Below are 12115 nucleotides of genomic sequence, written 5' to 3'. Positions count from 1 at the left end.
GTGATGTCTCATACTCGAGGCACTCACTCTGTAGAAAAATGCTCCTTACAGACTCAATCATGGAATCCCATCCCTCATAAACCTCTCCAAGGATGGGTTTGTCTGTATCTACAAATCGAAGCAAAGAAATGATAGGGTCCATGATCTGAATAATTAGATCTACCCTCTCCCACCAAGCATCATCTAGCATTGTGTCCTTCACTCTTTTAGAGGCTACTTGATCTGTCTTTCTCCAAAAAGACCAAAACTTAGAAATAACCATGGCCCCAAGAGCGGTTTGACCTCCCTCAACCTCTTCAACATCATGAATGAAGAGGCAAAGCGTGTATCAACAATCTTCAACAATCACAGATTGATGTACTCCTTGTAGATAGTGAGGGCATTTGTATGATTTTGCACAAAGTTACAGATATGTCGTGCATCCTCAATAATGTTACCAATCCAAAGCACATCAGAAGCAATGGATTTCAGTGCTAAGTTCAATGAATGGACAATGCAAGGTGTCCAAAACACTTGTGGATATTTAGCTTCGACAATCATGCTAGCAGCCTTGCAAACAGGTGCATTATCTGTAATGATTTGCACACAAGAATCAACACCTACATCTTCAATAACTTTAATAAATAACTCACCAATAAATTGTGCATCCTTGTATTCTCCAAGTGTATCCACTGCTTTCAAGAAAACTGGACCATTCAAGGAAGACACCATGAAGTTGATGATTGGGTGTCGTGTTGGATCTGTCCATCCATCAGAAACAATGCTAACCCTAGATGTTGGCCATGATGCTACAATAGGCTCAAACATTTTTTGCACCTCTTTTTTTGCCTTCATCAACAATGTGGTTCTAAGCTTCTCTGAACCAAGAGGCACATACCATGATGGACACCCGTGAGTTAGAGCTCGACACATCTCAATAAATAGAGGTGAGCATGCAACATTAAATGATATGAAGTTTTGATAGAAAAAGAAGGCAATGGTGAGATCAATCTCTTCCCGTTTCTCTTTTTGAAAAATCTTATCCATTGGACCAAGTGTAATTGCTCTTCTTTTTGCTGCTTGTCCCCCAATAGAACTCTCAAATGGAAATTTGGTGGTGCCTTTCCTCAAAAATGGAAGGGGGTCTTCATTTTTGGTTTTTCTTGATTTTGCAGCCACATTTTCCATACCAACAGTGGACTCCTTTTCCATTTCTTTCCTCTTTTGTAAAGGAATAGCTTTACAAGCTCCAATTCCACAACCTGGTAAAGCCAACAAATGGCCTTTCACACGGTAATATGTGCTTTTGAAAGAAATGTGGCAAAAGTTGCATCTCCATTGCACATTTCCTCCTCCCTTCCCCTTGGTGCTTGTCCCATCCTCTCTTGTGACATATTTCCACAAGGGTTATTTCCCAATGTTGTCTTTAGGTCCTCCTCTTCCCTCAACATTACTTGCAACAGACTCTCATGATATTGGGGGAGGAGGGGCATCTCCAATGGAGATATTTTTCCCCTTCCTTTGCCCCCTAACTGCTGCCTTTGATTGAACCATGAATACTGTAAAAAAAATAAACAAAACATGCACAAATTTGTAAAAAAAAAAATCATATACAAACTGCTATGATAGAAATGCAAAAAAATAGAGATGAAATGCACTTACCTGGTGCTTGAATCTCCTTGTCGAACGCTCCACACCCTTAGCTCCTTGCTCCAAACCCTTAGCTCCTTGCCCACAGCTCAAAGTATGCAAAACTGAAAGCGAAATATGGTAAAAAACATAAGGAACAGCGCCTTTTTTATGCGAGCGGGTTTCAATTTAGGGGATTCGAATCCCAGAATCAAGACATGTTATGTCCTAACGAGATTCGTACGAATCCCGTTAGGACACAACGTGTCCCCTTCTGGGATTCGAATCCACAGCGAATCATGTCCAATTCCCAGGATTCGAACATGTGGCCCCTTTATAACGAATCCGATTACTTAGCTTAAGACATTAATGTTTATTATTCTTGTCACTTATTTGTATGATATATCCTCAAGTGAAGGACCTGAAGAGCCTGATTTTTAACCCTTAATACTTAGCTGATAAGAAAGTCTCAGAATGCCATATGGTTGTTGGATATAAATGTTGAGTGAAGAATGCTTTGAGAAGGTAGAGACAATATGTTATTTTTCACAGAAACTATTCTCTGTAACGCTTAGAAGAAATGTAGAAGTAGAAACTTTAAGTCTAGGAGCGCTCTTTTAAGGAATTTTAACTTCATTCACATAAGTAAACAAAGACCTGCAGCTTCATTACCATACTTAAAGAAAAGAAAACGCATGATGACACATAACAAAGAAATTACAAAATCATACCCAAAAATGTGTGGAAAACTCTTGATTCTTTCATTAATCATCAATTTTACCAAGAATGCAATAGCATTTCCTCCAATCTCTTCAAAATTCGGGCCTTTTTTCTATAATTTTGCCTCTTTTTATACATCATGGGACAGTTGGTAATCACCAAAATTGTCAAACTGCTTAACTATCTCCTAACTGTCTAAAGTAAAAGTCATTACAGAATATTACATTGGAGGGTAAAAGACACCTCATTCTTCTCAAGAAAACAAAATAACAAGAAGTAACATAAATTAGAATATGACTGGTGATGGCTGCTCGTTGTTTGAATCTGTGGCTTGAGTATGTGGTCCTGTATTCTGCAAGTTGTAATCTTGTAGATGTCCTGATGACAGCTAAACTGCTTTAACGCAGCAAAGCTGCATCTTTACAAAATTTCGTGCGTGGACCTGTGGGTTATGGGCCCACGTATATATCGGAAGCATTCTAATTGGTGGAAACACAAAGAAACCCTTATGGCCCACATATATATCGGAAGTGTTCTAATTGGCGAAATCACAAAGAAACTCGACCAATCACTGTCGATCCTTCCTTAAACGCTTATGGCCGGAACCCAAAAGGAAATAAACTCCAGTTTGGAACATATCGGGTCCGCCTTTTCCACAAACCTTTACCTTCCCCACGGAACTGAAAGGAAACAAAGCTGCAATTCATAGACTTCTCGGGTCTGAAATTCATAATAAAACCCGTACACTTTTTGACGCGATATCCGTCGGATCTCGTCCCTTCTTGATGAGCGGCTATGATCGATCCGGACTTCAACAGATTAAATCACATTCCATAAACCATCGCGTCAATTTTCTGGATTAAACCTCATCCTAGTTAACCATGCAATTATCGTCGGATCTGAATCCTTCAAGCGAACGACCCCAATTAACTGAGGGTTTAACTCAGTTTTATAACTTCTCGCATCCAATTTTGGAGTTATCCTCCGCGCTTGGTAGCACGCGATTACCATTAGATCTGTTGCCTATAGATCGGATGGCTCAGATCTTCTCCTGGGTTTCTCACGTTCAAAAGCCATCAATAATATAAAATAAATCACTTCTTTCGGATTTCCACATTTTCTTTTAATTCTGTTAGAACATAATATTTGATTTTTTTATTTTTGCAATAAAACTGAAAATAAAATTAAAATAACGATGGATGCTACAACAGGTTCCTAAGTCTAAACTTGGAAAAATAAAAATATTAATGTGTATTAAGAATATGTGTGAAAAGGTTCTAAATGACGAGGATCAAGCCTGTTTTAATCTTAGCCGTTGATTAGAGATTAGATCACGGTCATTGATTCATCAACAGGAAAAGTATAAGAGGAGGCTTGAGGGTCAGTTGGAGATACACCAAGAGATCAAAGAGTTCGATTTTTCTGGGGCGTGGTTTGCTGAGAAAATCGAGCTAGTGGTCTGAGTTGCAGTGAGAGAGGGGCAGTTCGGCAGAGGGACTTCAGTCCAAGGCCAAGGATACATAGCAGAGAGGCAGAGCAGCAGCAGGAGAGACAACGCAACTCCAGAGAGGGTGACGCAAAAGCTAGAGGGGCTGACACAGTCCCTTAAAGGCAACGTTGGGGTTTTTTATGGGACAAAGAGAGCAACAGTTCAGCAAATTGTCTTATGAGCAAGGGAGGCTCACTAGGAGGGTGATGCAACTCCTAGAGGAGGTGACACAATTCCAGCGCAGAGCTTGGAGCAGCCATCGTTGCCCAGCACTAGGAACAGCAGTTGTCATCTGTGGGGTTTGATCATCCAGTTGTTGGAATTGTCAAAATATTTGTCTCCGGATAGAGGTACTTCTGTCAAGTTTATTCTCTATTGGGTGAGCCGGATTTGGCACCCTAGTTGTATTCAGAAATCTGCTTAATAATACAAACCCTCTATATGTTGCACCGATTTTCCCGTATTGGGTTTTTCCGGGGACGATTGTCCAAAAATACGATGTCCCTTGTGTGATTGTCTCAGTTTATTTCAGTTCATGGTCTGTATGTATCTGTAGGCTGCAATAGTGTTTGTCATCGTTGTTTAAATAATTAAATAACTTGTTAAATGTAAAGAACAAGTAGGAGATGATAAACCAGTGATTGCAGTAAGATTTCTGTTGTGTAGATTCAGAAGTTCTCACACCCACCCTCCCACCGAGCTCTCGAGCAAGTGTTTGTTTACTCGTGCTGAGTGAATTCAAGACTTGGTACATACTTAACTCATCAGTTTGACTGTAGTTGCATATTTCCTAGTGATTAATAGATTCCAGGATGCCCGTTATGCCTAGTCGAAAGTTACAGAAATATATGTGTAGCTCAGGGATTTACATGAACCTTTTAAGTTGCAACTATGCTAAACAATTTCTTCAACTTCCTAGTGAATTGACTGTTTTTCCAATTTCCAAACAAATTGACTAACGCAGAAAACATGGCAATTGTTCAAAATGTTAAGGTCATCACAGATTTGCAATGAAATCCAAGCACAGGATGCACATGAGCATTGCAAACAACAACCAGACAGTGTTATAATGAAAAGACATCACCTATTATTGAACAGCAGAAGATACTTGAAAAGTGACACATAAGAGTTCATTACGATCTTAGTCACCAGGTTCGAGTTCGAGTTCGAGTTCGGGGACCATGAAATTCGAATAAAGTTCGGCAACTAAAATTTTGTCGATAAAATTTGACATAAAATTCGACATATAGAAATTCGAAAAAAAAAATATATATATATATATATATATATATATTCGAGCAAATATATATATATATATATATAATCAATTTAAAGTCAAATTCAAATAAATTTTTGGTGACCAGATTTTGGTGAGAGCAAATCGGAAAAGGGGCAAAATGTTCGCACTTTATCCTGCTCCATTGAAAAAATACCAAACTTCCCATCAAACCTATTCCTGGCTAAAAAAATTGGATTGATGTGATCAGTCAAAATAATATGCAAAGTAAAACCAACTGCCTGCATACTGTCAGTCGAAAACGAAAACTAATAAAAGGCCTAATAATGAGAAAATCAAAATCATGAAAATTATTAGAGTTCGCATGAAGACGAAATTCTTTCACTAAGAAACCATTAGACTATCAAAACCAAGCAAACGGTTTTTACGAATGCTCTCGAACATCCAGACACCGCTCAGCTGTGTTCTAAAAGAAAAAAAATAAGCAGTTTGGCGTCCCGAATACATGGGAATTAATAGGTTACTCGTGAATCTGCTGATCTGCTGAAAATGAGCCTAAACTAGTGTCGAGTGGCCCAATAGGGACGATCGTTATCACAAATTAGATTTTATTGACGAATAAATCATCAATTAAGGCATGCAGATTGAGCGCCCGACAAATAAATCATCCAGCTTTCGCAGAACATGAATTGAAAGTGTTTCAAGACATAGGAAACACGAGATGAAAAACAAAAGGCCATAAGGCAACACAAACTGTGGAAGATGAAACTGTTGGCACCAAAACACCATAAGAAAATAAACAATAAAACCGTTGTATTTCCAATTGTGCCTGTCAAATCTCACAATTTCGAAATAGAGTTAGAACAGAAGGGCAGGTTCCAAAGTCCAGGCCCCCTTAAAACTCTAATCAAAAGGCAAGGGGAAAGAATTACCTCTCAAAAAATCGAAATCCAACGGAAAGTACAAAATAATATCAAGATCGTGAGGTAATATCAAGATATAATGTAGTAGCTTGATCTCCTCATATCGGAGCTCGTACAAAACCAGGAATCGAACCCTAGACATGAAAGGTAAAGAAGGAAACTAGGGATCCAAACAATGCAACAATGAAACCGGCGAGCAATAAAACCTGCGCGCTAAAGCCTAAAACGCCCGAAAAAAAAAACGAATTTCATCGAACATCAGGCGAATTTAATCGAACTTCAAACGATTTTGTTCAGGAAAAATTTGAATTCACCTTGAAATTCGAGTTCGCCATAAAATTCGGCGAACTCGAACGAATATATTCGTTTCTGCTTAAAATTCGCCGAATTTCGAATTTAATCGTTGAAATTCGCCGAATCTGGGGACTAAGATTACGATACAGTAATGACTTTATTTCTTCAATCATTAGCACTGTGGGAAATTTACATTGACATAGTATTAGATGTCAATTATGACTACAATATTATAATGATATATTTCATTTATCCATTCACATTATCATCAAGGAAACCAAATATATTTCCAACTAAGGAGCTACTCGTATGGACAGCCGGAACACCAAAAACCTAATCTCATGAGCCTTTCTTTGAGTGCTAGATCCCTCTCTTGAAATATTAATGCTAGAGATTTTGAGTTGGGTACATTTCAACAGCAATGCAATTTTGCTACAATAAGTGCTTCATGTGTTAAAGGACATTACCATTTACTCCAGGACATGTGAGGAAAAAACATTAGTTGTGAAATTAGAATAAATAGAATGTAATGATATTTCCAGAAATTCTAAGTAAAACCCACTTCACTCGTGAAATCAAAAAGATACTGATGATGTCTAAACACCTTGTAACATTTCTGCTATCTAGTAATCTATATGTTACAAGATAGGCTAGACACTTAGTCTGGAAACTGGAAGACCATACTAAGGTGCTTTGTAATGCTCCTAAACTAAGCAGTTTGGATGCTTTACAGTGACCCATATCTAAGAGAAGTCTCAAGCTTTTCTTTAGCCTTCACATGTGATTTAAAATATCTTGTTTGTACCTGATCAAAAGCTTAGTCAATTAAAATCTAAGTTGAACTTTTCACCATGACCATAGTATAACTACAAACAGTACACACTCCCTAAAGAGTTGTAAATGTTAAATCCATAAAACAATTTTTAAGAGCAAATACATTGCAGTTCCTTTTCTCTTCAAGAAAATTTACTTTAGGAAGAAAATAGAAGCTTCTTAACCAGTACAGCTGTAAAAATGCAATCAAATGTTCTCGCAAGAAAATCTGTCAAGATAAACTACTAACCTGGAATGCGGGCCCTCCTTCAGCTGAATTCATTACACTCCATACACCAATTAGAACAAAGAGGCAAGCTCTTCTGATAATCACCTCAGAAGGAGGAGCCTCTATGAAATTAATCAAGCCTCTCACCCAGGAAGGTGATTCATCTACCTTCTTCTTCAGTTTAGTTTTCAAATTAATTTTTGATCTTTTCCGGTCCCTGAAACTTTTCATTATTATTTTTTCAAAAGCAGCTTCTATTGACTCAACACTTCTCTCATGTCCAGCATATTGTTGTATAAGAAAATTTCTAGCTTCCTGAATTTCCTCCTCAGAAGCATCCTTACTGACTCCAAGCCGCTTGTATGGATCCCATACATTGACACGAGGAAATAATGGAGGATGACCTGCAAAGAATTCATTCTTGTCAAAAGAGATATATATCTGAACAATAGTCTGTAGCAAATAACAATCAGTGTTGCTTAAGTTGCAGAGTAAAATACAACCAAGTTATATTGCATTTTGCCACATGATTTACCTAATTATAAATACTTAAAACAACAAAATGGGAAAGTTTGAAGAAGTGATTGGCATTGAAAATAAACATGAATGACATACTAATAGGGATACCAATCTCCTAGACAACGCACATAACTTGCCAGATCTGTCATGCATCGTTTATCGAAATACTAGTGATTCCAAGAACAGTAATCCGCAACACTTTGCCTATGGCCATGGATTTGAGAATATCATGTTAAAACTGAAATAATATTTGAATCATCTATACATCCATCGCTTTATGTTAGAAATGGAACAAAATGTAACATTAAATTATTATAGTTACGGATTAGGTGATTAAACAACATTGACAGCCTAGGAGAAGTACAAGTGTATATTGTAAGATATGATATAGTGTGTGTGAGGTGCATCATTACAACGTTACAAATAAAAATGTATCATTTATTTTTCTCTCTCTCCATCATTACATGTGATTCAGTAAATGTGTATGTCCTAATTTCCAACATGGTATCATAGCAAAACCTAACTTGGGCCTGTGATTGGAGAATATTTGAATTTCAACATCAATGTTCAGTGGTGCAAGATTAAGTGCATCCAACTACGTCTCTAACACTGGCAGTAATGAGCCCTAGAGGTACTTGAAAACTCTACAAATAAATTTGTGAAAAATACATCGTATATACTTATATATACAAAGGAAAAACAAAGGATGAAGCACATATGCAATGGAAAATCACTTCCTCTTCCTCAGCACTATTAAATAAGAAATTAAATCGAAGTAAGCAGGGGCATCTAATTCTTTAGCATCTTTAAATAAGATCGTTTTGGCCGACAATTGCATATGTAAATCACCCACTCGATTGCAACAAAAAGACTGAAGTGAACTCATCTTATTAGCAAATTTATGTTTGCATCTTAGCCTACAGATAGTGAACAGTGAGCTTATTCTCAGGCAGTGCCAAATTCTTATAAAAGGAGCAACAACGAAGTATTTGGAGTCACCAAAAACAGCAGCTCTCCAATGCACCTTCCCCTAAAGAATAGCCGAATGTTGATCCTCAGTGGACTACCAGCAGTCTCTCGCAAGCTTGCAATCCAATAATATGTACTTTACTGTCTTCAATTTGCCACAAAAATAAGCACAGTCCATCTCTGGGCCCACTTTTTGGCAAGCACGCATAGGTTGGCAACCCCTAGTAGACGACCAACCAAGCATATACCTGCAATTTGTAAGAGAGGCAAAGGGACCATATATTGTACAACTTCTAAATCCACCTATGTAAGAGAAGCAAAGGGACCATATATTGTATAGCTTATAAATCCACCTACGGGAGCTAGAGACAGAGAAACCCCTTATTTCTAGGTGCCCCCTATACTATGAGATCAGAGGATGCTATGACTGCCTTATCGGGATTCAAGAGGCTTCCTCTCTACCTCCTTCAGGTGCCAGGACCAGCGATGCTTAGCCCTTTTCATCAGGGATATTTTTAGCCACAGATCTCAGTTTCTACACACCATGCCCCGCCTTTGAGATGACCATGAAAATCACCTTATTCTTTCAACTGGATCGGTCAGATCAGAACCACAAGCAACAGAAAGAAGTTCAGGGTGTACCAGAGAGTAAAAGCATGAGATTTTGGATCTCTTCTCTTCCTCCCCCATGGAGAGATCGACAGATTCTACCAAGACTAGTTCAACGATGCCGAACCATATAGCATTTCACATGTCCTCAGAGCAAGAGATGGACCAGCTCCAGACGGTTCCAATGCAGGGCGCCCACGACCCATACAATTACCTCCCATGCTCACAAGGGCAACCAGAGATCTATCCAAAGCTTCTTTCTTTTGACCTTGGATGCTAGGAGTATCCCTTGCTCCTACATCACCCCAGTATCATACAGATGGACCCACTGCTAGTTCCAAGGGACTTTGACAACATGCCAATGCCCACTTCACCTCCTTCGCCATTGCTCTTCAAACTCAGGAGCCCTCGACATCTTTAGCTCCATCACCACATCTTCCTATCTCACTCACATTTTTGGCAGGCTATTGATTATCTTGTTTCATGCCAGTCCTTTATATCTGTGTCAAGTAGCACTACCTTATTTTCAGCATTTTCTAGGAGCTACGATTGCACACCCACATTGTACGCATATTGAGTGTACTCTTCTTCAGTCCCTTTGACCTACTTTTGTGGTCATTTGTTGGACATTAATAAAATTATCTTGTCTTATCCAGATTGAAAGAACTCCAGAGAGCATTGAGAAAAAGGGCCAAGATATGTCATTGGTGTCACAGAGTAGGGCTTTTTGGAATCATATTGCTGGATTTTCTTACCAAAAATCCACCCCCACTCTCTCCACATTGGTGCCAGCATATATCAATATTCAATTTAAATAAGTCCTCAAACATAATCAACCCAACAATGTCCTTGAAAATGGGCTTATCAAAAGAATGGAGAGTGTCAGCCAACTATATGTTGTTTTGGATGTTTCAACTCTAGATTGAGAACCACGGCCCATGCCAAATACTAACTCGACCTACCCCATGAAAAAGTAAACTTTACTAGTCTGCAACAAAATTCCAAGCCTCCCAAACACTTTTACAAATAAGTGAACCAGAAATCCAAAACAAATGAGCAAAAGAGATTAAATCACACATCCCAAAAGAGCCACGTAATTTGAGAACATGTTATGTTGAATTAAACCTATGATGCAAAAAATCCTGCCATGTATAGGAGCCCTCAAGGCATCTCACCAACAACATTGCAGTGAGAACGTTGCCTGTTTAAGGTAACATCAATAAGGCCCAAACCTTCCTTCCTTATGCATAACAAAAACATCCCACTGAACCAAAGGAAGACCTCTCTCCCCATATTTATAACACAAAAAGGACCAACTAATATGTTCCAGCCAATTGAATTGAATCTCACTGAGGAGCCATGAAAAAACATAATAAATGTGGCAGGCTTGAAGAATTCTTAAGACTACCATCAACTTGCCGGCCAAAGGAAGGTCTTCGAATTGTCAAAAATGAAAGCTTGGATTGAAGCTTCAGAAGACACCAACCCCACAGAAACACAGTCGAGTGCATTGTTAGAGTTTGGAGATGATTTCACCTTGAGGAGCTTAGGTGAAAAGGCAAGATTGCAGCTCATTGGTGGGCGCAGGCCACAAGAGAGAGAGTGAAAAGGGAATGCACACTTGTGGAGAAAGAGAGGAAAGAAAAGGGGTGAACTAGTAGAGAGTGGGGGCCACCAAGGGAGAGAGAGAGGCCAACAATTATAAATAGAGAAAGGAGGCTCTCATTTAGGATACCTTGGATCATTTTAACTTTCATCACTAGTTCTCTTGAGCTGCTAAGCCAAGACAACCTGTACTGTTTACCACAAGGATTTTCCCGATCAGGAATTCCACTCTACCTTTGGTGAACTTCGAGTGCCACCCTAGGAGAGCAGAGAGGAGTCCATTCAGGGCCTTTCCAGGCGCCACAGTGCAGAACATTTACCAGCTGGTGTGTGTTTTTGAGGGAGCAGGAGGGGAACATCGTGGGACTAAGAAGACCCAGCAAGAGTCAGAATTTAGGCCAGGGATTTCTGCAGATAATCCAGCCACCAGCAGGGCGATTTCCTTCTTAATTTGCAGGGATGATTCAGTGGAAATTCTTGGAGCCAAATCTATTCTTCCCCAGCAAGTGCACAGTAGTTCCTGGAGGTGGATTTGCAAGGGCTTATGGCTGAATAAGAATTGTGAATCTCATGGTTGAAAAGGGCAACAAGCTATCGTATCTTGTTGCTGGTCGTGCTACCTTTTTGCTGGTGTATACATGAGCTAATAATTTCGAATCTTTTTGTGGGTCTGATTTTCTACCACATCTTTGTCCTGTACTGAGTTTATAACCTCAACAGCCCGAGAAATGCATCCTGTCAAGGTTAGAACCTGATGTATATTGCTGAACTGGACGTGTGGTGTCAACTTGGAAATCTGGACTGTTAACCTCTTATTTGGGCAGTGTATCTCTAAACTGAAGTGCTGGAATATCACACGAGGAGGACTGCGATATGTGTATCTCTGTTAGCAGCCAATAGTACCAGGTTCTCCTTATGTTACCAGTACATTGTATTCTCATGCAAATGGCCATAAAACTATTTGCTAAGTGGTGATATTTATGTATGTATTCTGGGATTTTCTATGCTGAAGGGAGATATTGTACAGTGAATGCAAAAAGGGGTTGTTCCAAATTATATACATTATGATATTGTCTTGTATCCGCTCTATTTAATTTTCT

General features: G+C 39.0%; 1 protein-coding gene across 2 annotated transcripts in view; it reads right to left on the bottom strand.

The window, feature by feature from the left end:
• CDF1 (cell growth defect factor-like protein (DUF3353)) overlaps positions 1-12115 on the bottom strand; it is a 98206-nt gene that overhangs the window by 24217 nt on the left and 61874 nt on the right. For both annotated transcript variants that reach the window (XM_089453233.1, XM_089453232.1), the window contains exon 4: positions 7335-7717. In XM_089453233.1, coding sequence (XP_089309359.1) covers positions 7335-7717 — 383 coding nt within the window. The remainder of the gene's footprint in view (positions 1-7334; positions 7718-12115) is intronic.

The sequence above is a fragment of the Pinus tabuliformis genome, chromosome X (genome assembly GCF_031772625.1).
Source record: "Pinus tabuliformis cultivar Carrire ecotype Pingquan chromosome X, CPIR1, whole genome shotgun sequence".
Lineage (NCBI taxonomy): Eukaryota > Viridiplantae > Streptophyta > Pinopsida > Pinales > Pinaceae > Pinus > Pinus tabuliformis.
Note: the sequence above shows the minus strand (reverse complement) of the source record. Positions and strands in the feature narration are given on the sequence as shown.